The sequence below is a fragment of the Mrakia frigida genome (genome assembly GCF_051309035.1).
Source record: "Mrakia frigida strain ATCC 22029 unplaced genomic scaffold BDY24scaffold_4, whole genome shotgun sequence".
Classification (NCBI taxonomy): domain Eukaryota; kingdom Fungi; phylum Basidiomycota; class Tremellomycetes; order Cystofilobasidiales; family Mrakiaceae; genus Mrakia; species Mrakia frigida.
The window spans coordinates 654,606-679,815 of record NW_027481277.1 but is presented as its reverse complement, the minus strand read 5'-3'; the positions used below and the strand labels follow the sequence as shown (position 1 = coordinate 679,815).

Here is a 25,210-nt window from a genome sequence, read left to right as displayed (position 1 = left end):
AAGGGATACAAGCAGATCGAAAAAAAAGCGCAAAAGAGACGAGGAGAAGAAAGTGAAAAGAGATAATAGACGACGAAGAAAAAGAAAAGAAACGGAGCGAGCCATGCAAAAAGAGAAGAGGAGAGGGACGGACGAAAACCAAACAAGAAAACCAAAAACAACGTCGACGTCGAACGTCTAATCTCGCATCTCCTGGCTGTCGTAGTCGATGGGAGTTCGAATGTCGAACGCGGCGGTTCCGATGATGGAGGGTTTCCCCATGACGATGTTTCCAGAGGGAGACTGCAGGTCGTCGAAGTCTGCGAAGAGAGTGAAGAGGGGGGAGGTCAGCGCGTGAGTTTTCGTGCGAGAGAGAGAGAAGAAAGAAAAGAAAGTCGAAGAGCAGGGAAGAGATGCTCACCTCCGTGAAGGGTAGCCTCGGAAAGGAAAGCGGCGGTGGTCTCGAAAGAGGCCTTGAGAAGAGGCTGAAGGGAGGGGAAAAAGAAGAAGGGGGAAGAGGTCAGATCGAGACGCGGCGTTGGGACGGGGAAATCAAAGAAGACGACTCACACTACTCTTGGAAGAGATACCGGTTCGGTTGAAAGGCTTGTAACCTCCCTCGTGCGTCATGTAGTCGGCGATGAGGGACAGATGTCGGTCTACAAGAGAAAGAGAGAGAGAGAGAGATCAGCACGGGTTCGGGGCGAAAGGGGAAGGCGAGAAAAGAAAGCGAAAACTCACAATTGATCGTGATAGCGTAAACTCCAAAGACTCCCGAAACCTCAGCGATGATGCTAGCTCGAGCAGCCTCGACTCCGTAGGTGTGAAGGATGGCGGCGATGTCGTTGGACTGAAGGTAGTTCATGTCGACGAAGTCGTTGGCGTGCTCCCAAATGGCCCTGAAGTTGGATCCCTCGGTGAGGAGAGTTCGCTGGAAGAGAGAGAGAAGGGGAAGGGATGAGAACAAGTCAGTCTTCTGAAAGTAAGAAGGAGTCTTCGAGATCGAGAGAGCTCCACCTTTCCGTGCTTCCAGGTCTCGTCCTCTCCAGCTCCGGTCTTCAGTCGAATCGCACGAGAGATCAATGGGATCTGGTGGATGACGGCCTTCTGGCAACATCGCTCCATAACGTCGACGATGAGGAGCTTTTGAGAGTCTCCGGGGAACTGGAGGAAGAGGAAGAAAAAGGAGAGAGAGAGAGAGTCAGCTCAAGTTCGAGAAAGGACGCGTCGAGCAGAACGAAGCTCACCTGGATGTCGAACTCGCAAGATCGTCCCTCCTTGAGATCGAAGCTGAACTTGGAGACGTATCGAGCGGCGGCGATGAAAGCGGCCTCGACTTCCTCCTTCCTAGCAGCGATGGTAGCCTCGTCGGCAGCCTTTCCGACCTCCTCGTCGATGTCCGCATCGGCAGGGAAGGCTCCCTCGATGTCCTCGAGATCTCCGACGCTTCCTGAGTCCGACTCGTCGTCGTCGTAGGTAGCGATGTCCTTCGAGTTGGCAGCCCTCTTGGCGTCGTCGGCGTCTCCATCTCCAGCGTCGGACTCGACCTCAGCTCCTGCGAGCTCTCCTTGCTCCTCGATGGTGGCGGCGAGATTCTCGTCGACGGTTCCTCGAGGTATACGAACCGTCTTCCCCTTTCCGACTCCCTCGAGATCGTTCTTGAGCATCTTGCCGACCTCCTTGAGCTCTCGGAGGATCTCGTTCCTGACGTGGAGACCGAACGAGGCGGGGAGGGATTCGAGGATTTGGTGAGGCGTGAGGTTGTGCTCCTCGAGGTACTCCTCCTTGGGGTAGAAGTCGAGAAGGACGGTGTAGGTCCTCGATCGAGACTGTCCGTTCTCGACGGTCTTGCTCGAGAGTCGCTCGGTGACGGTGACCTTGTCGACGAGTTCCGAGAGGGTGACCTTCTTCGCGTCCTTGATGAATCGAGCGAGATCGGGTTCTCCGACGTGGTCGAGGACGGGGAGCCTCATCGAGGGGGTCTTGGGGTTGGCGGAAGCGGTCATGACCAGCTCTCGAAGACGAGGAATACCGAGAGTGACGTTGGCGGCTCCGTGACCTGAGGAGAGACGCGTCGAGAAGAGGAAGTCGAGAACGAGTCAGCTTCGTCGGCTCGAAAGAATCGAGTCGTGAGAATATAGCGATTTGAAGTGACTTACCAGCCAAATGGAAGGTGTTGAGCGTCATCTGAGTCGAGGGCTCTCCAACTCTGCAAAGAAACGAAGGCGAAAGGAGGAGATCGAGTCAGCAAGAGCTCGAGCGACGGAACGAGAGAAGAAAAGGAGAGAAAACTCACCCCTGAGCAGCCAACAGACCAACCGCCTCTCCAGGATCGATCATGGCTCGCATGTATCTGATCTCCATCATGACCTGGAACTTCTCCGACTCCATCGACCAAGGCGAGACGACGGGCTCGAGGACTCCAGCGGCCTTCTCCTCCTTCGTTCTCTTCTTCTTCTTCCCACCGAGAAGGAGGTTGTCCTTGTTCTCCGTCTTGTAGACCTCGAGCTGATCGGCGTACTTCTCTCCCATCGATCCGAGGTACATCGAAGGCGAGTACTTCTCGAGCGAAGGTCCGTACTTGTGAGGCTTCCTCCTCGACTTCTTGAGGTACTCTCGTCCGGTGTTCTCGTCGATTCGACCTCGGAGGGAGTTGGGGTTGTATCGGAGGAGGAGGGATTTCGAGTTGGCGATGTTGAAGGCGAACTGCTTGGGGTGGAGATGGGCCTGCTTGGTGACATCGAGCGAATCCTCTCCGTAGTGGAACTGGATGACCGACGAATCGCTGTCTCGAACGGTGTGATCGTAGTGGACTCGAATTCCCTCGAGATGCTTGATGAGACATCGCTGGAGGTATCCGGAACGACTCGTCTTGACGGCGGTATCGATGAGTCCCTCTCGTCCGGACATGCAATGGAAGTAGTACTCCTGAGGCTTGATTCCCGTCAAGAATCGGTTGGCGACGTATCCTCCTGCTCGAGCGTTGGTTTCGAAGGGCTTGAACGATGGGAGAGTCTTTCCGCTGACCATGGTAGGGACTCGTCGACCTTCGAGCGACTGCTGACCGAGGACGGACGAAATCATCGTCGCGTTGGTGGTGGATCCTTTGGCTCCCGAGATCGTCATCATTTGCATGTTGTTGTCGGGGAAGGGCTTGACGAGCTGGTGAGGGATGCAGTAGGCGTTGACCTTGGTGGTGGTTCCTCCGAATCGAGCCTGCATGACGTTGTCGAGTCCAGCCATGAGTCGATCGTCTCGAAGGATCTCCTCGAGTCGGATTTGGAGGTTGAGCTTGACTTCGGGGTCGTTGGGATCCGCGTCCTCTCCGAGTCCTACGTAGCTGATGGCGACCTGCTTTCCCTCGGCATCCACGGTCTTGAGCATCTCTCGTCGTTGAGCTTCTCCTTGGGGGGTGAGGAGGAGATCGTCCATTCGACAGGTGAAGGCTCGAGACTGGAGGTACTTGGTGAAGCATCGACTGAGGACCGAGAGGAGTTTCCCTGCCACCTCGGGACCGTAGACCTCGAAGCACGAGTGGACCATTCCGTACGACGACGCTCCGAACTGGGTCTTGTCGAGGATTCCGATGAGGAGTTCTCCGTCCATGAAGAGGACCTCTCCTTCCTTCGAGTGAGGTCCCCAGAGCTCGTTCTTGATCTTGTTCTTCGAGACGAGATTGAGACCGGCGGCTCCGTCGGGGATGATGTTGAGGAGGAGAGTCGAGATCTGGAGAAGGAAGGAAAGACAAGGGACGCGTTCGGTCAGCAATGGGTTCAAGAGACGCGACGGACGAAACGCGCTTGACTCACGAGCTGCTTTCCACTCCAAAGAGCCTTGGGCTTCCAGAACGTAGGAGGAAGGGTTCGAATCCTCTTGGTCGAGCAGTATCCCTCCTCGGTTCGAAGAGCTCCGTAGATGAGCTGATGGTACTCCTCCCTCGTGAAGAACGTTCCCTTCTTGCACATCCACACTCCGGCGTCGACGTGATCCTGGATGAGACCTCGGAGAGGCTCTCCTGACGTAGGTACGAGGTATTGGGAGTCGGTGTTGGCGATGTTGTAGGCTTCGGCTCGAGCGGGTTGGGATTCTGCGAACGGAGAACGAAGCCATCAGACGAAAGTCGACTGCGACGAAACCAGAGAAGAAAGGTCGAAGACTTACGAGCGAAATGGATGTTCATCTCGTCACCATCGAAGTCGGCGTTGTAGGAGTTACTGAGGGAGAAAAAAGGAGCGCGTCGGTCAGCGAAAGTGAGGGCGAAGAGGAAGGGAGGAGGAAAAAGACGCGTCTCAAACTCACCAGTTGGCGTAGTGCATCCTGATCGTCTTCTCTCCGTTCAAGACCTTCGCTCGGTGACCCATCATACTCGGCTTGTGAAGCGTCGGCTGTCGGTTGAGGAGGAGGATGTCTCCGTCTCGAAGATGTCGGAAGACCTTCTTGTTGACGGCGGGCGTCTTCGTCGAGAGACCTCCGTGCGACGTCGTCGACGATCCTTCCTGAGGGACGAGGAGTTGGTTGGCGATGGCGGTTCGCTGCTCGGTCGTGAGCTTGTCCTGTGATCACGAAGAAGAGGAAAGAAGAGAAGGGAAAGAGTCAGTAAGACGCGTCGTTCGAGCGTGAGTCGAGGAGGAAGAACAAGAGAAAGAACGAACGAGAGAGATCTGAGTTCCATCGGGATTGACAACCATCGAAGCTCCAGGGTAGACCTTGGGACCGTTGATGACGGCTTGTCTCATGGCAGAGTGGTTGTGGTTGGTGACCGGTTCGGGGAAGGTGAGCTTTCGAGCGAAGACTGGAGGGACTCCGATCTCGTTGGTCTCGAGGTTGACGTCTGGCGAAATGACCGAACGAGCAGCGTAGTTGACTCGCTTTCCCTACACGTACCGAAGAGCGAAGGAAGGTCGGAGTCAGCCAGAGAAGAAGAGGAACGAGGGAGAGAGAGAGAGGGAGGGCACGGGAGGGAGAGAGCGGCAGGGAGAAACGAACCATCATGTGCTTCCTGAACAATCCATCCTTCTTCTCCAACGTCTGCTTGACTCCCGCAGGCGGCAGCTTCCCTCCTCGAATGATCGTCGGGTTCTTGTTCGAATCCATGAAACTGTTGACGTCGATCTGAAGCTGGATCAACGCCTCGAGCAACATTCCGTAGACTCTCGACATCTCTGCGGCCTCCATGACGACTCCGATGACCTCGTCCGCCTTGGGCTTGTGTCTCGCTGACCTCGAGAGTTTGGTGAGGTCCACGATTCGGTACGAGGTGGTAAGGATCTTGGCGAGGAGTTCGTTCTGGGGGTTCTCGAAGACGATCTCTCCCATCCTGGCTGCTGGACGGAATCGAGTAGGAGGAACGGGGACGAGGTCCATGAAGAACATGTCGGCGGAGGCGAGGGGAGCGTTGATGGATTGGGAGGGGTTGGAAGGGTTGGAGACGTTGAGCGTTCGAGCGAAAGGACCGTGGCCTCCGTAGAGAAGCGACGTGACGACGGGTTCGTTCTTGAAGAGGAGTCGAAGATGGGCTCGAGCCTCGTCGGTCTGCATGACTCTCTCCCTAGGTTTCTTGGTGAGTTGAACGGCGTTCCTCTCGAGTTCCTCGTCCGATTCGGCGTCGTCCTCGTCGTCCTCCTTGTCTCCCTCGTCCATGTCGACGTCTCCATCGGCATCGAGAGCGTCTCCCTCTCCCTCCTCGTCCTCGGATCCGGATCCTCCGACGTATCCCTCATCGACATCCTCGACCTTGTCCGACGCCGACGAAGCTTGGAACTTGACTTGGGAGAGAGTTGGTCGATATCGTCCGAGAGCCTTGAGCTGCCCGGCGTGCTTCTTGTTCATGACGATCTCGACGATCTTGGTGTGACCCTCCTTCCTGTACGAGTGAGCGAAGCTGAAGAATAGGAGGAACGACGGAAGATGATGATCAGCTTCTCGTCTTCGCGTCGTCGTCGAAGAACTTGTCCTTCCTTCCTTCTGGCCTCCGCCTTCGTTCAATCAACGAAAGTGGAACGAGACTCACGCCTTGCACTTCTGACACTTCTTGTACCCCTTCTTAGCAAACTCCGAGATGACCCTCTTCCTCTCGTCGTAGACGAGTCCATCTTTGTACGAGTCCCTCCCCTCGGCCTGCTTCCCTCCCGCTCGAATCGCACTCCTGACGAACTCCTCCATCCTGTGGATGTAGTCCTCCTCCTTCTCCGCTTCCTTCTCCTCCTTCTCGAGCTCCTCCTTCTCCTCCTCGTCGTCGTCGTCCGCGTCGGGCTGAAGGGTAGCGAAGTTGACTTGGGCTGAGAGCTTTGCGAGCTCGAGGGAAGCGATGAGGAGACCGTGGTCGAGGAGGGTTAAGCGACCGACGAATTTGGCCATCTGAACAAGAGCACGAAGAAGGAAAGTTTTGATGGTGAGCTTTGGTAAAGAAGGACGATGAAGAAGGGAGGGAAGGAAGGAAGAAGAGAGAGGGAAGAAACGCACCTCTGCTTCAGATCCTCGGAATCGATGGCAGTACATGCAACATTGACGGACGAGAGCATAGGCTTGGGTGAAGAAGAGGGGTTGGAAGACGGGGTTGGGGAGAGCGATGTGACCGAAGTGACCAGGGCAAGTGTAGGAGGTGAGTCGACATGTCGAGCAGCTGAAGAGGAAGGAGGAAAGGAAAAGAGAAAGGTCAGCTCGGTGAGTTCCTTCGAACGAAAGCTCAACAAAGCACTAGGATCTCGAGCCCCCACGCTTCTACACCCAGCAGCTATATAAGCTCCTTCCACTCGAGCTCCCTGTGGAGGGCTTCGAAGCCGTCCAAACGCTCGACTTCTGGTTCTACGAGCTCTGAGCTTCTCTTCGTCCGTTCCCTTCCTCCCCCTGAAGCTGATTTTGATTGATTCGACTCACACGTCTCCCGAGTCCATAGGTCCCAACGCTGGATCATAGAGTCCACCGACTGTAGGTCTGTTGAGGTTATCGAGCAAGATGGGGTTGACAATCTGCTTGATCGAGATCCTCTTGATGTCCTGAGTCGTGAGGAACGAGAACGAGAGCGAGGAAGGGGTTGAGGGGAGTGAGTTGGAGATGTCCATCGTTTAAGGGAAACCGATGTAGACTTTTGAAGGAGAGGGAGGGGGGAGTGAGGAAGAGGAGGCCAAGGAGAGCTGCGAGGTGTGTCTCTCTCCAAGCTCGGGGGTGATGGGTTGAAGGAAGCGAGAGGAGAGGGGAGGAGGAGAGGTTCAGACCAAATTTGAGAATTTACTTTAATCCTCTCGAGGTCGCAGAGAGTCAGATTCATCAAAAGAAAACACGAGGTTCTACGGATACAGTGATCAGTAAGCAAACAAGGTAACGCAGCGAAGGAAAAATGATAAAGTAAAATTCAAAGCCTGGCGAGAGGGAGAGAAGAGGAGAACGAAAAGAGAGAGCGTCGACGCGAGAGGTCGGCGTACTCTTGTTCCCTCCCTCTCCACCGAAATACATACAGAAGCTAAGCTAAACAATCCCGGAGACTATCCTTCAGATACAGCTCCAAGTTTAGAACCACCCCCTCCGTTCCCAAACTCCACTCCTCCGTCGATCTCTGCTCCTCCTCCTCCTTGACTCGCTCCGTTCCCTCCTCCTCCTCCTCCGAGATTTGAAGTCGCTCCCAAGGCGAAGTCGAACGATTGCTGAGTAGCAATGGGTCGTTCGTGCTGCCAGGAGGTCTGGGACGGCTTCGAAGACTTGGGTACCATTCCTGCTAGCTCTAGCTGCTCCTGTAGCGTGAGCCTTGGACGCGTCGTTGATCCTCCTTCTCCTCCCGTCCCACCACCGTCGCCTCCTCCGAAGCCTCCCCCGAAGTTCGACGACGACGAGCTCGATCCTGGAATTCCAACAGCCCTCCTGTTCGGAGAAGATGGAGTTGAGAAGGACGGTGGCTGCTGCTGGAACTGATTCTGCTGCTCCTGGTGCATCGTGGCTCGGATGGACGACGAGTGACGAGCCGATTGGGTCTCCGAGGATCGACGAATCGGGCCCGTGGAGCTGAGAGAAGGTTGGATTGGAGCGAAGGAGTTTAGGAATCCGGCTTGGTAGGGAGTGAGGGTTCCAGGAGTCGAGGAACCGGAGGCGGATTGAGAGGAGAAGGACGAGTGGGAGGAGGTTCGTTGTTTGGCTCGAGGAAGTGGAGCAGAGGAGGAGGAGGTAGGGAGGTAGGGATGGGTGGAGGTAGAAGGCTGTTGTTGTCCGTTCTTCGAGGCCTTTGAGTGTTTGTTCGAAGACGAGGTCTTCGACGAGGGGACGACGAAAGGGAACTCCGACGCGTTTCGACCTGATCCTCCTCCTGCTCCTCCTTCTGTTCCAGCTCCGAAACCAGACCACTGGTTCCCTCCGTCGACGAGACCGGGAGACTGGGTCTGATGCTGAGCTGAAAAGATCCCTCCTCCTACTCCCATCCCTTCGAACCCGGTCGTGAGCTCGAGAGAGGGAGTGTGGACGTTGGAGCTCCAAGGGCTGTTGGCGTTGGAAGCCGGGAGATAGATGGCGGCAGGCGAGAGAGCTGATGGTGTCCAGGGAGAGGAGACGAAGGCGGGGGATCCACCGTAGTCTGACGAGACTTCGGATCCTCGACGTCGCTTCGAAGGGTGGTCGAAGGATGAGATCGAAGAGGGATGCATGACCTCCTCTGCAAAGTAGATCAGAATGAAGAAGAGAATGTCAGTCGATATTTGGTGAGCAGAACGAGCTTGACTCACGAGGCGGAGCGAGATTCGTCGATGAGACGCGTCCTTTCCCCTTGTTGGGCGAGGTTCCTCCGATGGACGACGTGCCAGACGACTTTCGAGAGGTTGAGGATCGACGACGTTGAGCCTGAGTAAGGTGTTAGGAAGTAAGTCAGATTCTAGATAAAGGGCAGAAGTCGGAGAGCGAGGGAGAAGCAAAGAGGGGAACCCACCTCGCTAAGCTTCGGATGCGAGCCTGCCTCACCGGATCCACCCATTCCTGTAGCGTCCTCTCCACCACTCCAAGCTCTGAATCCTGTCCCGACACCCGTTCCGACCTCGTCTCTCCCCAAGAACGGCTCGCCCGCCTTCGACAACCTCCTCACTCGATCGTTCTGAGGGTACGTTCCCCAGGCCTGCTGCTTGAATTCCTCCGGAGATTCTGACGAGGAGAAGACCGAAGAAGGGGTTGTGGTAGATGTGGTGAACGAGGAACCTCCTGCTGGGAGGTGTGGTCGAAGAGTCGCGTTCGAATCGAGGGAAGAGGGCTCGATTCCCGTCATCCCTGAGTTGGCGAGGAGCTCGTCGAAGGAGATGGCTGCTGAACCTCCGTTTCCTGCTCCTCCATCCGGGAAGTTCGAGTTCTCGCCTCCTCCAAAGTCTGTATCACCGAATTCCGTCGGCCAGCCGTTGAATCCAAGGTCGGCGAAGTCGAGTGTTGACGAGCTCCCTCCCGCGTTGAGACCTCTCAGGATGTCCTCTAGCGGAGCCTCGTTAGATGCCGACGTCGACCTGGAAGTGGATTCGTAGTTGATGGTGTTAGAAGGTTGATTGAGAGAGGAGGAAGCAGGAGGAGGACGGGAGGGATTGGCGAGTTGGAAAATGTCCTCGATGCTGAGGGAGATGTTATTGGAGGACGAGATGGATTCTGGGGGATGTGTGAAATCGAAGGAGGATTGCTGAGGGTTGAGGGAAGTGGGAGGAGGATAGGACTGAGTCGATTGGAACGTTGGGGACGCAGAGGGAAGCGGAGGAGGTTGAAGGGAGGAGGTTGGAGGTTGATTGGAGTAGGCGAAGGAGGAGGAGGATGTCGGAAGGGATATGAACGTAGATGGAGGGTTCGGGGAGGGAGTTTGGGTTTGCTGAGTAGCTGGAGTCATGAGAAGCTCGGTCCTCGACGGGGCGCGTCCACGTCTGCGAGCATCCTCCGTCGTCGAGCGACTTGAAGACGACCTCGACAATCCAGAGGAACCGACATCCCCGTTGGTCTTGAGATTCGTAGGCTTCTTGCCACCAGTCGGTAGAGAGTCTCGTCGTTTGTTGGAAACGCCGACGGTCTTGTCCAAGGCGAACGAACCCATCATCGAAGACATCGAGGGTTTCTCGACATCTCCTCCTCCCCTCGAAGCTCGACGAGTCCGTGACTTCTCGGCGACCCGATTGGCCAGTCGATCCGAGTTCTGCACCAGCAGCCAAATGGGTGGTCAGTGGAGGAAGACGATGAAGGCAGAGGAAAAGAAGGAGGCCACTGACTGATCGATTGAGCTCAGGCAGTGGAAGGGAATCGACCGTCTGATTCTTCTCCTTGTTGAGGCTCTCGGCGACACCTCGAGAGATCTTCTTGAACTCTTCCCTGTCCTTCTTCGATGAGACTACTGCTGAGTGAAGATACCAAAGTCTCCACTATAGAATCCCAAAAACAAAGCGAGAGTCAGCACCGAGCTCACAGACTTGTCTCCCTTTCCTTGCTCCTTGCCGAGGACGGAGCGACCGATCCAGCGGCCTTTTTACCAGAGGAAAAACGTACGGCGAGGTTCTCCAGACGACCTGTAAGGCGAGATAGAACGAAAGATGGTCATGATCAGCTTGGTGGGCTAGATATCCTTGAAAGAAGGAGAGGAGGAGTCCCTCGGGTGAGCTTCAACCGGCCGCGTCCTTCCTTCGCCTCCTCTCCCTTCCCCTATGCATCCTCGAACGTCCTCCTTCAGACTAGGAGAACTATATGAGATCAAGTACTCACTTCCTGCGAGACGAGAAAGAAAGGGACGAAGGGGAGGAGTGTCAGCTCTGAGAGGAAGGTAAGGGAAGAGAAGGAAGGGAAGGAGCGTTCACCTTCTTCGAGATGTTGAGCCACTTTTGTGACTACAGAATGCAGAACCCAGAGATTCTCCTCCTCGGCGATGCTCGCACCCGTAAAAGCTGAGAAGGTCTTGTTTCCTTTGAACTTGAGGACGAAGGGAGGAGCCCTGGAGGTGGCCATCTCCTAGGGAAGGGGAAAGGACCGAGGGGAAGGAGGGAAGAGGAGGTTGCCTCGGGTTTGGTTCTCTACGACGAGGAAAGAGGAAGAGATTGCTGTTGAAGGTGTAGAGTCTCGAGTGAAGGGTTGCGGAGATTTTGCTGGTCGTTCGAAGGCCCTCCGAAGAGAGGAAGGATGGGTGTTGGGGAGAGGGAGATTAAGGGAGGGGAGATGAGCTTCGAGCTTGGCTGAGGGAACGCACGGCGACCGAGAGGTTGCTCCCGAAGAATCGACGGCTTGGGAAGGTTTTCGGCACATCTCACAGACGTCTGAGATCCTCGAGCAATTCTACGACTGGAGAATCGCTGGGTCCAGAACAAAATCCATCAAACATGGGAGAAGAAGAAGAAGAGCGACGACCGTTTCCCGCCGTCGCTGCTCACGCCTGAAGGCCCTCACCCATCTCACCGTGCTCAGAGACCACATCGTGGTGTGATGTGGTAGAGCTTCTTTGTTGTACCACCCGTCACAGCTCGTTAGTGTCCTCAAACCGGCCGAAGCACGACGGCTTCATGCTCCGAGGCGACGCGTCTCAGTCTCCCGTTTGATGCTCGCCAAACGTCTTCCAACGTCTCGTAATCCTATACAGCTCTATTCACACACATCTAAATTCTTTAGGTTGATTCAGAACGCTGGTGACGACCTAGACAGCCTAGATTTTAGGTTTCTTGAATCACGACGCGACGACGCGACGAACGACGAGGTTTGTACCACGATCCTCGTTCGCCTCTTCAGCAAGCAAAGTCTTTCCTGACGAAAATTACGATCCTGGTTTTGTAAACTCCTACCATGAAGCTTTCCTGCTCGTTTCGAACCTGAAATCGTGCACTGATGGTTTCTCTTCTCCCCGACTATTACGATGATTTCGGATGGGTTTCCACCTCCTGTGCCCCTTCGCTACCATCGGGTTTCAACCACTTCCCAACACTGGAAGAAAACACCAAAACTCACCTTCAGAGCTTCGTTGCCCTCCCCATCGGCTCCTCCCTCGACTCGCTCGACTCTTGGACCTCTCCTTTTCTCCTCCAACCACGACCCACCTCCCTCGACAGGCCTGTCAACTTCGTTTGTCGAAACGGATCGGGCACCAGAGTCTTCTTCAGTGTCTTGTTCGACATCACCGGAGCATGAGCGAGTCGAGGGAGCCCGGTCGCGATCGACGCGTCGAGAATCAGGAAGAGTCGAAGACCTAATAGCTTGACTGATGAGATCCATGGGCTCGTGAGACGTTTCATGGAAGGAGCAGGATAGCGTTCTGAGTCTGAATTGAGTCCCATCATTCTCAAATATGTACTTATCGAGAGCGACGAGTTGGAAGGAGGAGACGAAAGACGTCGAGCGCCAGGTCGAAGGTCTTTCTCGTCGTGGCAAGGATGTTGAGATCAGTTCAGGGGGTCAGCAATCTACTGTAGCTTCTTTCAGAGCCCCCCAGTGCGAAAGAAGCAAAATAGCAGGAAGAAATCTAAATCTTTGAGCTCGTCATTCGTTCAGCCCTCGGCGAGCTCCTCTCCTCCTCCTCTCTTCTCTTTGCCACCAACCCCCACCTACGAGCTAGGATGCTCGCCTTCTCTTCCTCCTCGATCCTTTGCATTGCACTTCTCAGCATATCTTCCACCCACGCAAGACCTTACACGAATTCTCGATCATCGCAGACGACCTTTGGAACGGATGAAGGCGGAGGAGAGCTTGAGGAGGAAGGAGGAGGTTGGTTCGATGCGCTCGCTCGGAAGTTCGCTCCCATCATCTACCTTTCGTGAGTTCAACGGTTCAAAGTACCAGAGGGAAACGGAGGAAGATGAAAAGGACCCTGGGCTATAAGTCGTATTTGCCTTCGAGGAATCTGTGGAGGGAGCCCTTTCGGACCTCCTTCCTTCGAGCTCGAGCCTGAGCTCAGCCTCGGCTCCTTCACCTTTGCGCCTATTGACTGACGGTTTCTTTCCGTTTTGCATTCTACTTCAGAGAGGATGAGACCTTCTGGCCGTCTTCAGCTTCCTTCATCCTTCCAGCCTTCACAGTAGGTCTCCAAACCCCTCTATGTTTGCTCCTCAAGTTGACCTCTCCTTTGTCTCCCTCCCTCCCTCTGTCGCTTAAGGTTCTCAACTCCAGCAGCTCCCCTTTCCACCCTCAACCCAGCATTCTCTCGACTACCAACCTCGATTCTCTACCGTTCCATGGATCCAGCCTTCACCTTGGAATCGCTTCTTCAGCCGAAGACCTCGTCGATCGTTACAACGGCCAACCCACCCTCGACCGCGACGAGGTCGACGTTCGCATCTTTGGGCAGCCTCCCCCGTCGAAAGGAGAAGGAGAATGGGAGGTGATCGCTTTTGCCGTTGAAAAGAGCAAGGGAGGGGTAATAGATGTGTACTACTGGTGAGTCTAGATCTCAATCTGTTGGCGAAAACACTAGCTGATCGTCGACCTCGGTTCTTCGACGCGTTTTGACCGATAGGACTTAGTGAGTACTGCAACGTATGTTGAGGACGTAGATATCAAATCTGACCCGCTCGTATCTTGATTAGCTATCCCTACAATCTGGGGAAGCACGTTCGAACGCTCGGTGTCGTAGGAAATCGTTCGTCCTTCCCCTTCTCGCCTCTTCTTCCCTATTGACCGAGTTTGTCGCATTCATCAAACCAGATATCAGCGATTGGGAAGCTGTTATGGTTCGAACAGTAGATGGGGAAGCTATTTCAGTCGATTATCGTGAGCTCCCGTCGCCGAGTCGCGTCTCCTCTCTTCGGATCGACCCTTTCTGACTCGTTTTCCCTTGCAGTTGCTCACACCGGTGACTTTGGAGAAGGGTGAGCTGGTCTCTTTTGTACGAGGTACCTAGAATCATACTGATGGCCTCGGATCTTCTTCGTTTCCAGGACTGTTCGTTGGGAGGACGTGACGAAGGAAGACGGCCGCCCCGTCGCGTTCTCAGCTTCAGGATCTCACGGTCTCTGGTCAAGACCTGGATCCCACGTCTACGCCTCGGTTAGTTTCGACCTCTTTCTTTTGACTTCCCTCAATCTCAGCTGACCTCTGCCTTTCTCTCTCTCCTTGCCTCAGGCCCTCAACCTCTTCACGCTCGTCGACGAAACCTCTCGAGGACCTCGATGGGATACCTCTCGCCGTCTTCTTCCCCTCCCCTACTTCAAACCTTCCTCTTCCTATCCATCTGATCACAGGACTCGAGAAATCTTCAGCGGGGACTCTTCGTGGCTGAATTGGAGGGGACCGTTTGGGGACTTTGGGCAGACGGACTGTTGGTGGTCAGGAATCTACCCTGCTTGTCAGCTCGTCGACGGTCCTTACGGTCCAGCTAGGGAGAGCCTCAAGGAGCCTCCGAGATGCATCCTCTCCAAGCTCTCGTCCTCGGACGACTCGAAGAGCCTGTACTCTTTCGAGATCTCCTCGCATCTCCTTCCCGTCAACAGGACGACCTTCGTTGGGGTCCGTCAGCTGTGTCGGAGGTTCGATGGGTTGCCGGAGTTTGAGGGAGAGGGGCAGGGACCTAGGAGTAGGAGGGGAGAGGAGGTTGTGTGGGGATGGGACGAGATCTCGAGTGAGAATGTCACGAGCGGGAGGTTCGAGGTGAGTCTCTTCTTTCGTCCTACTCTCCGTTTCAACTCCTTCCGTCCTCATCTCTGACTCGTGTCCTCGAAACCTCTTTTTCAGATGGAAACCTCGCAATGCCGTCGAGGGTTCCACGTCGCTGCTTACGTCCGTACTCGTTCGTCTCTTCCGCTCCTCGTTCGACGCGTCTGATCTTTTCCCTCTTCATTTCCAGGGAACCGCTCTCTCGCACTCACAACCTTCGGCCAAGATTACCAAGAACGCCGAAGACTGCAAAGAATGCTCCTACCTCTCTGAGCTTCGCAGGGTCTGCCCGTATGACGAGAAGGGAGCGGTGAAGGGGAGGTCGGTCGACGTTCGAGACATCGACGTTTGGGGTTGGCAGAAGTAGTTAACGATCGTTTCGTAGCCTGTTTGAACTCACGAGGATATAGAGATCTAGATAGTATAGTACCTTTGATGATTTATGTTTGACGACTTGTCTTCGTTTGCGAGCGAAAGAGCGAGGGAGAACGGGGAAGTTTAACGACGAGCTCGGACTGCACGATCTTCTGTGAACTGAAGACGTTGGTTCGGGCAGAAGGGGAACATTTCAGTTTCCTCTCTGAGGCTATAACGAGCAAGAAGAGAGTTGCTTTCAGGGACGCGGCGGGGCCATGCGCTACGACGTCCCTTTTCTTCAGTTCCAGTAAGGCTGCTTTCTTTCCAAGAATCATAGGAATGACCCCTTGTAGTAGATGGATCAGAGGTTCGATCCCCTCTTAGTTACCCTTCCTTTCGGATCCCTCAGCTTTTTTGCTTCGGTTCGTGCCCGTCGATTTGAGTTTGGACTGAGACGCTTTCTACGACCCGTTTGCCGTTTCTTTTGCTCACACGACGATGATCGCTGCCTGAGAAGACGTTCGAAGCTGGGAGATCATATCTTTGCAAGGTGATGTAAGTTCGACGAAGAAGAAACGAGATGGGGGAAGAAGTAGAAGAGACGAAAGGCAGCTCCGAAAAGTAAACGAGACGCGTTCGAAAGCGAATCTAGGCGAAGAGAAGGAACCCCAAGAAAAGAACTCAAAGATCTCACAAAGCCGTATCACCGATCAGAGAGTCTGAAGCAGAAACGAAAACATCATCAGCGCTCATCCTTCCTTCCCAGACGAAACCGAAAACGTCCCACGACTCACCATCCTCTCCAACCTCTCCTCCCTCAACCCCTCCACCTCGTCCTCCATATCGGCGTCTTCCATCCCTCCATCACCATTCCCTCCTTCATCCGTGCCCCCATCCAAGCTCTGCCAACAAAAGAACAAAACCCCGATCAGATCAGCCAAACCCGAAACGCATCGTCGTGGTTTGTCGGAACTCACCTCCTCCTCTCCTCCTTCGAAGCCCTCACCATCACCATCACTCTCCCTCTTCCCCTGTTCATCCCTCCCCAACTTCCCCGCGTACTCCTCCTCCATCTCCCTCCTCCTCCGAACAATGTACGCGTCGTCCTCTCGAGTTTCCTGAGCAGTTGGGTCGAGAGCGAAGGTGTGGAACATCGGTGCCTCGGGGTTGGAGGCGGGAATTCTTGCAAAAAGTCAAACGAGAAGAGAACCAAAAGAGCATGAGAAAAGGATGGACGGTGAGATGTGGGTGGAGAGGGGGGAGCAGGAAGTCGGTGCTCACCTCCTCCAAACCTCGACAGGTTTGGGCAACTCGTCCTCTTCCTCTTCTTCTTCTTCTTCTTCGTCCTCGTCCTCGGAGTAGGTGTGGTCCTCGGATTGGAAGCTGAAATCCCCATCTTCTTGCTCGTCGTCGTCGTCGTTGTTAGAGTCGGGTTGGGAGAGGAGGAACGAGACAGCGTCGGTGAGCTCGACAGGGCCTTTGGAGGTGGACATAGTCTGTTGCAAGAAAAGGGTATAAAAGGAAGTGATGGGAAGTGGGATGGTGGTGGTTGAAGGAAAGGAAGAAGAGGATGGGGTTTCGGTGGGAAGGGCCGTGTTTACGGTAAGGAAACGGGGAACGCGTTGCTCAAAGTCGAGGACTCGTGTTGGTTGGACCCACGCGAGACGCGACGAAAGGGAGACAGGGCCGCCGTGTCCAAGGCCGACGTGTATCTTTGGAAAGCGGGGAAAGTTTGGACGTGTACGTCGGTGTGCGTTAAAAATAGGAACGAACAGAGAGTTGAGAAGCTGCTGGGGGGAGGAAGAAGAGGGAGGGAGGACAAAGGTGCGTCGCCGATTCTGATCGCGTTGACTTGCTCGTCGAGAGACTTGAGACCAAGCCCTGCCTACAAACTCGAGGTATCACCACTCTACGCACTCTCGTCTGCTCACTTTCCTGAACCCTTCTACCATCCAAGCGAAGAAAATACGAAAGCTTGATTCAACATCTCCCTCCCGCGTCCTCTCTCCCTCCTCACACAACCCTCGGCTCCTCCTCCTCTCCCTCCCCCTCTCCCTCCTTCCTCTCTCCCATCGTAAACCTCCCGTTCGTCCACTTCCTCTTCGCTCCCGGTTGCCCAGGTCCCCGAACGGCCTTCCCTTCCGCCAGCAGCTCGTCCTTGCTCTTCACCCTCACCCTCTCCCCTCCTCTCCAGAGATACTTGGTCTTGTCCGTGTCGAGGTTCCTGCTCTTCCAGACGTGCTCCCAGAGTTCCTTGCCTTGTCCGAGGGGGATGGTCGTGGAGGGTTCGGAAGGGGAGGTGGTGGAGATGTTTTGAGAGGAGGAAGAGGTCGTGGAGGTTGTTGGAGGAGGGACGACGGAGGTGAGGAGGGAGATGGTTTGCGTTGCGGAGAGGTCGGTGATGTTTAGGCGGAGGGGAGTGGGGTTATCGTCTTTTGTAGGGAGGAGTTGGAAAGGAAAGGAACGATGGGGAGGAGAGGAGAGGAGAAGGGAAGGAGACAAAAGGGTCAGCTTCCATCTTCTCTCGTCCTTCCCTCCTTCCATCGCCTGCCTTCCGCTCCCTCCTTCCAGCCCAAGCCCTCAAAACCTATTACTCACAGAAATAAACATCCACAAACTCCTCCTGATTCACCAACGCCTCGGCTTCCGTCCTGAGCTCCTCCACCGCCTGAGCGACCGCTCCTCCCCTCTTGGAAGCGAGGATCAAAGCGTCCTCCTCCGACAGCGACTCCTGCTCGACTCGATCCGGATGCTGGCTGTTTCGGTTCTCGAACTCGAACTGAACGTTGGGGTTCCGGTAGACGAGCTGGTTGAGAGGGAACGGCCGAGAAGGGTTGATCTTTCGAGGGGAGAGGAATCGGTTCTCATGGCGGGCTCTGCGAGAGAACAACAGAAGGAAAACATTTCAGCGATACGTAAAGAGAGAGAGAGAGAGAGAGAGAGTAAGGACCGTGCATGCTGCTCACTTTACGCTCCGATCGTTCTGGAAGGTCCTGATGAGGAAGTTTACGGATTGGACTTGGTCGTCGAGCTCAAGTTTGAGGTCGGCCACTTTCTGGTTCAGGTAGGTGTAGACTTGAGGCAAGGTGGGTCGAGGAGGAACAGGGCTGGGAGCGATGTAGCGGAGAGGGAGGGAGAGTCGCATTCTGGAAAGAGGAGAGGAAGGCAAAAGAGGTGTGAGCTTGAGCGATTCGGAAAGGAGGAAGGAGAGAAGGGAGGGAGGGAGGGAGGAAGGAGGAGGGTCGAGTTGAACCAAAAAGACGCACGATCTAGAGATTCGACTGAAGCGAGCGAGTGGGAGAAGGAGAGGAGAGAAGGAAGAGAGACTGTATGCTCCTTTTTTTGAATGTGCTGATGGTTGAAGGGTAGCAGGAAGCAAAGCGAGACAGACCTCTTGAAAACGAGCTCTTCCGACCTTCCGCCTTCCCTCCTCCCTCTGCTCTCTTTCCCTCCCAACGTTCACCTTCACTTTTCCCAAGCGGAATCTCGGACGCAAAAAAAACTGCACCCTTTCCCTCGTCCAAGGGAACCTCACCTCCCCTCTCTTCTCGATGCCCGACCGACCTTCGCACCAGCATCAACGACCAGGGAGGGAGCGTCCTCTCTCTTCAGCTCTCGATCCCATCACCGATAACAACGCTCCTTCCCATCTCGCCGTCCTCAGAGGAATAGGAGCAACCTGGTCTTCGGGAGGAGAGAGGATCTTGAACGAGAGTGAGTTTTCAATATCGTCGTTTGGCAGCTGCTTTCTTGAGATCGTCGTCGTCCTGACCTCCTTCATGCCCCATCTTTGCTCTTTGCTCTTTCCTCTCGTCGTCTCTCCTCCCTCTCCCTCTCTCTTCGTCTCGCTCTCAAAAATCTTGATCGCATACAGTGGCTCCGACGATCATGACTCCTCGCTTCATCGCCTCAGCCGCTTCTTCCTCCTCGACCTCCCGTCCCTCCTCCTCCTCGCAAGCTCTCGGACGTGGTCTGCCCTCCTCCTCCCTCACGCTCGCCTCCTTCCCCTCCTTCCCCCGTCGAACGACGTCCACCTCCCTCCAAATCCTCGAAAACATCCCTTCCTTACTCTCAACCTACATCCCAGAATCACCCGGCTCTTCCTCCCAGCAAGCAGGCGGCGGTCCTCAGGTCTCGCTCCTCCGAGGTTTCCAAGCGACCGTTCCGAGCTCGGAGAAGGGCAAGGAGCGACGACGCAAAGTACGAGGAGGAGTAGCGACCAAGGAACTCGAACTCGGAAGTTCAGGGAAAGCGTTGGGTTTGAAGAAGTTGGGAATGGAGAGTAGGGGTCTGTTAGGCGAGACGGAGCAGGAGCAGGAGACAGAGGGAGAAGGGATGGCGATGACGGGGAAGGAGAGGAGGAGGAGGAAGAGGGACAAGGCTGCTGGAGCGGGAGGGAAGAAGGGAGAGGGTCAGGGGAAAGGCATGGGAGGACTCGGGAGGGAGGAGTTGCTCAAGATGGAGGAGGAGATTGGCTGGGATAGGGAGAACGTCGTCGTGAGGAAGGTGAGTCGAGCAGACGAGGTGTTTGGTAGCGTTTGAGCTCTCGAGCTCATGCGATTCGAGGAAGCTGATTTTTTTTTCTCTTTTGCGTGTTTTGCGTCGGGCAGTCCCTCCTGAAATCCGAGATCGACGAAGTTCAAGCAAAGATCGCTGCTCTCGAGGCGATCCGGTCAGAGTTGGAGGACGGGATCTTGAAGCTCAGGGAGCAGGATCTCGAGCTCGAGGATGAACGTACGTCCGTCTCTCCCGTTCCTTCCTTTCCTTCCTTCACTCCAACAGATCCCTAGAAAATTCAAAAGACTTTGAGCTGACCGTCCGTCTTGTTCCTCTTTTTCGCTTTCGGTTTGGCTCGCTCGCCTCAGTCGAAGGGATTCGAGATCGACTGTTCACGATGACACCCGAGACGGTGAAGGGACTTTCGTCGACGGGATCTGGAGCACTAGGATCTGGAGGATCGATTCCTTCGAGGAGACGGAAAGGTCAGTTTTGGGTCTTTGGCTCGAGGAGGAGGAGGTGCGGAGAAGTTGAGCTCGACGCGTCGTTCGATTCAAGCTGACCTTCTCTCTCGTCCTTCCGTCCTCTTCACGCTGCAGGTCCTGCGTTCTTGCCCTCGGAACACGACGATCTGCCATCAGGGATGGCTTTCATGGTTCGTCTTCATTCCTCTTCCCAATCTAGCCTGCGACTTTTCGAAGCAGCTTCACTGACTGTTCTCTTCATCTTCAAAAACAGACTCTGAGCAACCACACCGGCTCGATCACCGCTCTCGATTTCTCGGAACCTTACGGGACGCTCGTTACAGCTGCGACGGACGATACCGTTCGAGTTTGGGATCTGTGTAGCGGAGAGGAGACAGGGAGGTTGAGAGGTCACACTGGTTCGTCGCCTTCGTGGCTCCTCTCTCTTTCTCTCCTTTCTCTTTCTGACCCTCCTTCTTCCTTCAAATTTTCTTCTTCTTTCGCCTCCCGTAGGAACCGTCAAAGCCATCCAAGCCGACGATCAACTCTGCCTCACCGGAGGCGCCGACGGAAACATCCGCCTGTGGGATCTGCGTCTCGTCGAGGACTACGAGGACTCCCTCGTCGACGTTGCTCAGTCTTCGAGGATCGGAGGAGGATCGGGAGGAGTGTTGGAGAGTAGTAGTGCTGCACGAGCGGCGGCTGCGAACGGGATGATGATGTCGGAGGAGGGAGGAGGAGGGGAGAACGAGGAAGGAGGAGGAGGAGAGGTGGAGAATGGAGGGTCGGCAGGTCCTCCGAACCCTTGTGTGAGGACGTTGGAAGGGCATAGTAAGAGTGTGACGAGTCTTTATTACGAGGATGGGTGCTTGGTGAGTTGCTCGTCTCCCCTTTTTGGCTGTTTGAGACGGAGACGGAGACGGAGACGGGAGACGCGTCGTCGGTTCGAGGAACGATCGAAGCTGACCTCTTTTCTCCTCTCTCTTTCTTCTACCTTCCCCTTCTCACTAGGTCACCGGCTCCTCCGACAAAACCATCCGTCAATGGGACGTCAACACCGGTCAATGCGTCCTCACCATGGACATCCTCTGGGCCATCTCCAACCCTCCCGCTCTCCCCTCCTCCTCCTCCTCCTCCTCTCGACCTTCCTCCGAAAACCGTCGTCGCACTTCTTCTTTCGCCGACACCCCCGGATCCCTCCTCAGCGGGGCTTCCCTCCTGAGCGTAACGAGCGGGACGTTCGCGGTACCGACCCCGCCGTTCGCGGATGGGAGCTGGGAGATGTATCAGGATTTCGTAGGGGGCGTGCAGTTCTGGGGGTATGCGCTGGCGAGTGGGAGTGGGGATGGAGGGGTTAGGATGTGGGATAGTGAGTTTTTTTTTTTGGTTGTTCTTGAGGGTTTGGTTGGCGAGGTTGGGGAGATGGGAGAGGATGAGGAACTGACGCGTCTCGTTTCTTTTCTCTCCGTTTCCTCGTTCCTGCTCTTTCGCAGTGCGAACCGGTCAGGCTCATCGAACTCTCATCGGACATACTGGACCGGTTACGTCGATCCAGTTCGACGAGATGCACGTTATCAGTGGAAGTCTTGATAAGACGATCAGGGTGCGTTCTTCGTTCCATTCCTTCGTCTCTCGTTGCTGTTCAAGAGATCTTCGGTTCCTTTCGTCGTTTCCCGAAAGCGTAGTAACTGACCATCTCCTTTCCTTCTTCTTTTTCTCTCCTGCTACTCGTTGACTCGCTCCAGATCTGGGATCTTCGAACCGGAACGGTCTCGGACGTGCTCAAGTACGAGTTCCCCGTCACCTCGCTTCAGTTCGACACACGGAAGATCCTCGCTTGTACTGGAGAGAACGGGATTGAGGTGGGTCTTCCTTCTTGTCTTCGTCACCTCAGTCTCGTGCAGGTCGTCCTTCTCTGTCCGACGCGCCGAGCTGACTCGCTTTCGTCGCTCTCTTCTCTCGTCTCGCAGAACTACAACCGAACCTCTCGTCAGCACTCCACTCTTCGAACGAACGGACACATCCTCCCTGCCGAGCGACTTCGGTATCAGGATCGGTTCATGGTCTCGGGAGGAAAGGATTCGTTGGTCAAGATCTGGTCGCTGTAGATTCTTCTCTCTCTCTCTCTCTCTGTCCCTCCGTGTTCTCATCGCTACACTCTTCCCTTGCATACTTTCTCGCTTCCCAAAAACCCAGTTCTTCGTTCCTCATCGCATCGTTCTCCCCTCTCTATCTTTCTCTCCCTCCATCGCTCGTTCCCTTTCGCTCTCTTGCTCACACGTTCGCTTTGCTTTCTTCCCTTGCGTTTAGCGCGGGTTTATCCCTACAAGTTTTGCTCTCTGTCCTTTTTGCTTCTTCTGCTCATGTTCCCTTCTCGTTTGCTCACTACTTTACTTCGAGAAAGGAAAAGAGGAGGTTTCTGAAAACGGAGTCAAAAACTCAAGGCGTTCTGAACCTCGGCCGTTTCGAGCTTGAATCGTCCCTTCTGATCCCCTCCAACTACCCCCTTCCCAAACCTCCCTTCCCCTTCCTCAGCCAATGACCTCCTCCCAAGCCATCCCTTCGAGCGGAAGTGAGTCGCCATCTCATCCATCTCCCCTCCATGTCAGAAGATGTAGTAGAATAGGGAAAAACGTAAGCAGACCATGCTGACGTTTGATTTTTCTTCCACCTCCCTCCCTCCCGCCCTCGCCTCCCTTCCAGACGCTGCCGCTCCCACTCCCGTCAACTCCCTGGCTTCCCCTGCTGAGCTCGTTCGAGGATCCGTCAAGCCTTCGGTTGCTCAGATCGGAGAAGAGGACGAGGGAGCGAATCCCGCTTCCATGTTGGCCAACGTGAGTGCCCTTCCCTTCGCCCTCCTCCTCGCCGTTCGCCTCCTTTCGCTTCGAAACCGGTGGGGAGGGAGGAGATGGGACGAGATTCAGAGCGAGCTTCCAATCGCTCCTTCTAAATTTCGTCTTTCGCGAGAATCTTTCGTCTCTATTAGAGTCGATGTCAAAGCTGGAAGGAAGAAACAAGAGAGATGCTGACCCCTCTCTCTCGTTGTTCTTGCTTCCTCCATCCGATATCGCCCGTTTCGCTCTCATCTACAGAACCCCAACCTCTTTGGACTCGACGCTTTCGAGGGTCACTCTTCCTCTTTCATCGCTTCCCTTCCTGCTCAGGTAAAGTCTATCTCTCTCTCTCTCTCAGCTCGAACCTAAGCTGACCCTTCCCTCTCTCCCTCTCACAGGTCCGAACTCGAGTCGAAGGTCTCAAAGGAATCCAAGTCGAGCACTCCAAGATCGAGTCCGAGTTCGCGCTCGAGATCCTCGCCTTGGAGAAGAAGTTTGCCCAGCGATACGCTCCTCTCTACGAGCGACGGAAGGCCATCGTCAACGGAGCCGTCGAGCCCACCGAGGAGGAGGTCTCCGCTGGAGAGGCCGTCGACGAGGACGAGGAGTCGGAAGCTACCATCGGAGAGGTCGACGAGGACGACAAGACCAAGGGTATCCCTGACTTCTGGTTGGTCGCGTTGAGGAACCATGTTGGTATCAGCGAGCTTAGTGAGTCTTCAGTTTCTTTGGGGGAGAGGGAGAGCAGAGAGGGAGAGAGATCTCGTTTCCTCCTTCCCCTTCTGCGAGCTTCGGTTCTTCTCTCCCCGCTGCAGCATACTGATAACTCTCCTTCTTCTTCTTCTTGCACTACCAGTCACTGAGCAGGACGAGGATGTGAGTACTGCACATCACCAGCTGCCTTCGTCTCACTGGAGAGCTTCGTTCGAGCGAGGTCCAACGTCCAAGCTCACACTCGAAACCCTCCCTTCCTTCCTCTCAGGCTCTTCACTCCTTGACCGACATCAAGCTCTCGTACATCGAGGGAACCACCCCTGGATTCAAGATCACCTTCGCCTTCTCTGAAAACGAGTTCTTCACCAACGCCGAGCTCGAGAAGACCTACTACTACCGATCGGAGGTTGGGTACGGAGGAGACCTTAGTTCGTTCCTCTTCTCCTTTTCCCTCCTACTCGTTCTGGTCGCCTTTCGCTGCTTCGTATCTCTGAGCACGATGAGCTGACCCTTTGATTTCCGTTGCATGTGTTTCTGTAGTGTACGAGCGAGCCGAGGGAACCGTCATCTCGTGGAAGGAGGAGAAGGATCTCACCAAGAGGACCGAGATCAAGAAGCAGAGGAACAAGACTACCAACAGGACTCGGGTTGTCAAGAAGGTTCGTCGCCACTTACCAACCTATCCGTCCATCTCAAGCTTCGGTTCGAAAACTCTTCGCTGACTTGCGTGGTTTCTCGGTTCCATCTCGTTCAGGTCATCCCCGCCGACTCGTTCTTCAACTTCTTCTCCCCTCCCACCCCTCCAACGGAGGAGGCCCTCGAGGACGGAACCTTCGAGGAGGAGGATCTCGCTGCTCTCGATGAGAGGCTCGAGTTGGACTACCAGATCGGAGAGGACCTCAAGGAGAAGGTGAGTCGAGCCGCGTTCGATCCCAGCCTTCCGAGAAGGAGACGTCGAGAGCTGACTGTTTCTTTCCGCTTGATCTTCCGTGCGTGTAGGTTATTCCCCGAGCTGTCGATTTCTTCACCGGAAAGGCCTTGCAGTGAGTTGACTCTCTTCGCTCATTGCTGAGCTTTGGGAAGAGCTCGAAATCTGACGCGTCGCTTCTTGCCTTCCTTTCTTCCTCTTCCTGCGTCCCCTCCTCGCAGGTTCGACGACCTGGACGACGAGGACGACGAGTTCGATGACGACGACGAGTTCGACGAGGTGGGTTTTGTATCTTTCGCGTCCGGTTTCGACGTCTCGAAGCTGACCTCGTCCCTTGCTTTTTTCTTCGCCCTCTCCCTCTCAGGACGACGACGAGGACGACTTCGCTTCTCGACAGGCCAACGCCGCCCCAGGGACTTCGCAAGACCCTCAGGAGTGTACGTTCTTCTTCTCACTGCGCCATTACTTCTTGCCCGAAACGACACTGACCTTCTCTCTCCCTCCTCCTTGCGCGTCCACAGGCAAGCAGCAGTAAACCCTGCTCTCGCTCCTTTCCCTCTCCCCTTTCGCTCAACCAAAAACCCACAATCTCCCCCTCCATAACCCAGATATCGTGCCTCTTTACTCTTCTCTTTGCTTCTCCCTCTCTTCGACGTTCGGTTGGACGAGCATCTTTTGTTCGAATCACTCCATCTCTCTCTCTTTAGCCCTCCTTAATCTCTCCTCCTTCTCTTTTTTTTTCCTTTCTTTTTCGCTCTTTTTGGGTAGGTATCTAGGAACGCCTTGAATCGATGGAAGCCTTTGAAATCATCGCGAACTTTGAGAAGGAAGAAGGAAGAGAAAGAAGAGAGACGCCAGCGAATCGAGGTCCTCTCGAAACG

General features: G+C 55.0%; 7 protein-coding genes across 7 annotated transcripts; 3 read left to right on the top strand and 4 right to left on the bottom strand.

The window, feature by feature from the left end:
- Positions 1-177: 177 nt before the first annotated feature.
- On the bottom strand, positions 178-7,040 carry RPA190 (DNA-directed RNA polymerase I core subunit RPA190; the record flags this gene model as incomplete). Its single annotated transcript, XM_076637249.1, has 16 exons — positions 178-299; positions 401-464; positions 550-638; positions 721-910; positions 997-1,143; positions 1,218-2,038; positions 2,139-2,188; positions 2,276-3,705; positions 3,789-4,066; positions 4,141-4,193; positions 4,279-4,532; positions 4,632-4,853; positions 4,966-5,860; positions 5,990-6,336; positions 6,442-6,601; positions 6,856-7,040. The coding sequence occupies 16 exons, from the start codon at positions 7,038-7,040 to the stop codon at positions 178-180; spliced, it is 5,307 nt and encodes a 1,768-aa protein (XP_076499973.1).
- A 189-nt stretch (positions 7,041-7,229) lies between these two features.
- Positions 7,230-11,089, bottom strand: BDY24DRAFT_204516 (GATA-like domain-containing protein). Its single transcript, XM_076636480.1, has 7 exons — positions 10,764-11,089; positions 10,672-10,674; positions 10,459-10,478; positions 10,185-10,334; positions 8,885-10,111; positions 8,685-8,799; positions 7,230-8,614 (listed from the first exon to the last, which is right to left on the bottom strand). The coding sequence occupies exons 1-7, from the start codon at positions 10,909-10,911 to the stop codon at positions 7,461-7,463; spliced, it is 2,817 nt and encodes a 938-aa protein (XP_076499972.1). The 5' UTR covers positions 10,912-11,089; the 3' UTR covers positions 7,230-7,460.
- Positions 11,090-12,408: 1,319 nt separating this feature from the next.
- BDY24DRAFT_438628 (uncharacterized protein) lies at positions 12,409-14,989 on the top strand. The gene is made up of 11 exons (XM_076644380.1): positions 12,409-12,700; positions 12,907-12,961; positions 13,040-13,320; positions 13,400-13,405; positions 13,470-13,522; positions 13,588-13,653; positions 13,724-13,751; positions 13,821-13,929; positions 14,005-14,529; positions 14,614-14,658; positions 14,726-14,989. The coding sequence occupies exons 1-11, from the start codon at positions 12,504-12,506 to the stop codon at positions 14,900-14,902; spliced, it is 1,542 nt and encodes a 513-aa protein (XP_076499971.1). The 5' UTR covers positions 12,409-12,503; the 3' UTR covers positions 14,903-14,989.
- A 419-nt stretch (positions 14,990-15,408) lies between these two features.
- BDY24DRAFT_438627 (uncharacterized protein) lies at positions 15,409-16,385 on the bottom strand (the record flags this gene model as incomplete). Its single annotated transcript, XM_076644379.1, has 3 exons — positions 15,409-15,794; positions 15,870-16,074; positions 16,174-16,385. 3 exons carry the CDS (start codon positions 16,383-16,385, stop codon positions 15,642-15,644), a joined length of 570 nt encoding a protein of 189 aa, XP_076499970.1. The 3' UTR covers positions 15,409-15,641.
- Positions 16,386-16,645: 260 nt separating this feature from the next.
- Positions 16,646-18,301, bottom strand: BDY24DRAFT_204399 (uncharacterized protein). The gene is made up of 4 exons (XM_076636479.1): positions 18,159-18,301; positions 17,859-18,038; positions 17,491-17,768; positions 16,646-17,324 (listed from the first exon to the last, which is right to left on the bottom strand). The coding sequence occupies exons 2-4, from the start codon at positions 18,035-18,037 to the stop codon at positions 16,906-16,908; spliced, it is 876 nt and encodes a 291-aa protein (XP_076499969.1). The 5' UTR covers position 18,038; positions 18,159-18,301; the 3' UTR covers positions 16,646-16,905.
- Positions 18,302-18,688: 387 nt separating this feature from the next.
- Positions 18,689-22,176, top strand: BDY24DRAFT_204365 (WD40-repeat-containing domain protein). The gene is made up of 10 exons (XM_076636478.1): positions 18,689-19,398; positions 19,503-19,626; positions 19,758-19,874; positions 19,989-20,044; positions 20,128-20,272; positions 20,367-20,725; positions 20,865-21,222; positions 21,347-21,456; positions 21,599-21,715; positions 21,824-22,176. Exons 1-10 carry the CDS (start codon positions 18,781-18,783, stop codon positions 21,959-21,961), a joined length of 2,142 nt encoding a protein of 713 aa, XP_076499968.1. The 5' UTR covers positions 18,689-18,780; the 3' UTR covers positions 21,962-22,176.
- Positions 22,158-25,155, top strand: BDY24DRAFT_204362 (NAP domain-containing protein). The gene is made up of 12 exons (XM_076636477.1): positions 22,158-22,425; positions 22,557-22,687; positions 22,946-23,017; positions 23,086-23,398; positions 23,544-23,563; positions 23,670-23,829; positions 23,942-24,060; positions 24,156-24,311; positions 24,401-24,444; positions 24,551-24,608; positions 24,694-24,766; positions 24,851-25,155. The coding sequence occupies exons 1-12, from the start codon at positions 22,392-22,394 to the stop codon at positions 24,862-24,864; spliced, it is 1,194 nt and encodes a 397-aa protein (XP_076499967.1). The 5' UTR covers positions 22,158-22,391; the 3' UTR covers positions 24,865-25,155.
- Positions 25,156-25,210: the final 55 nt, after the last annotated feature.

Coding starts and splice junctions, on each gene's coding strand:
- BDY24DRAFT_204516 (XM_076636480.1), bottom strand. CDS start 10,911: ATGGCCACCTCCAGGGCTCCTCCCTTCGTCCTCAAGTTCAAAGGAAAC. Junction 8,800..8,884: donor CGCATCCGAAGCTTAGCGAG/GTGGGTTCCCCT, acceptor CACCTTACTCAG/GCTCAACGTCGTCGATCCTC. Junction 8,615..8,684: donor GACGAATCTCGCTCCGCCTC/GTGAGTCAAGCT, acceptor TCTACTTTGCAG/AGGAGGTCATGCATCCCTCT.
- BDY24DRAFT_438628 (XM_076644380.1), top strand. CDS start 12,504: ATGCTCGCCTTCTCTTCCTCCTCGATCCTTTGCATTGCACTTCTCAGC. Junction 13,523..13,587: donor GCTCGGTGTCGTAGGAAATC/GTTCGTCCTTCC, acceptor TCATCAAACCAG/ATATCAGCGATTGGGAAGCT. Junction 13,654..13,723: donor AGCTATTTCAGTCGATTATC/GTGAGCTCCCGT, acceptor TTTCCCTTGCAG/TTGCTCACACCGGTGACTTT.
- BDY24DRAFT_204399 (XM_076636479.1), bottom strand. CDS start 18,037: ATGCGACTCTCCCTCCCTCTCCGCTACATCGCTCCCAGCCCTGTTCCT. Junction 17,769..17,858: donor CAGAACGATCGGAGCGTAAA/GTGAGCAGCATG, acceptor GTTCTCTCGCAG/AGCCCGCCATGAGAACCGAT. Junction 17,325..17,490: donor GTTTGTGGATGTTTATTTCT/GTGAGTAATAGG, acceptor TCCCTACAAAAG/ACGATAACCCCACTCCCCTC.
- BDY24DRAFT_204365 (XM_076636478.1), top strand. CDS start 18,781: ATGACTCCTCGCTTCATCGCCTCAGCCGCTTCTTCCTCCTCGACCTCC. Junction 19,627..19,757: donor TCTCGAGCTCGAGGATGAAC/GTACGTCCGTCT, acceptor CGCTCGCCTCAG/TCGAAGGGATTCGAGATCGA. Junction 20,273..20,366: donor GAGGTTGAGAGGTCACACTG/GTTCGTCGCCTT, acceptor CGCCTCCCGTAG/GAACCGTCAAAGCCATCCAA.
- BDY24DRAFT_204362 (XM_076636477.1), top strand. CDS start 22,392: ATGACCTCCTCCCAAGCCATCCCTTCGAGCGGAA. Junction 22,426..22,556: donor AGCCATCCCTTCGAGCGGAA/GTGAGTCGCCAT, acceptor CCTCCCTTCCAG/ACGCTGCCGCTCCCACTCCC. Junction 24,445..24,550: donor TTCACCGGAAAGGCCTTGCA/GTGAGTTGACTC, acceptor CCCTCCTCGCAG/GTTCGACGACCTGGACGACG.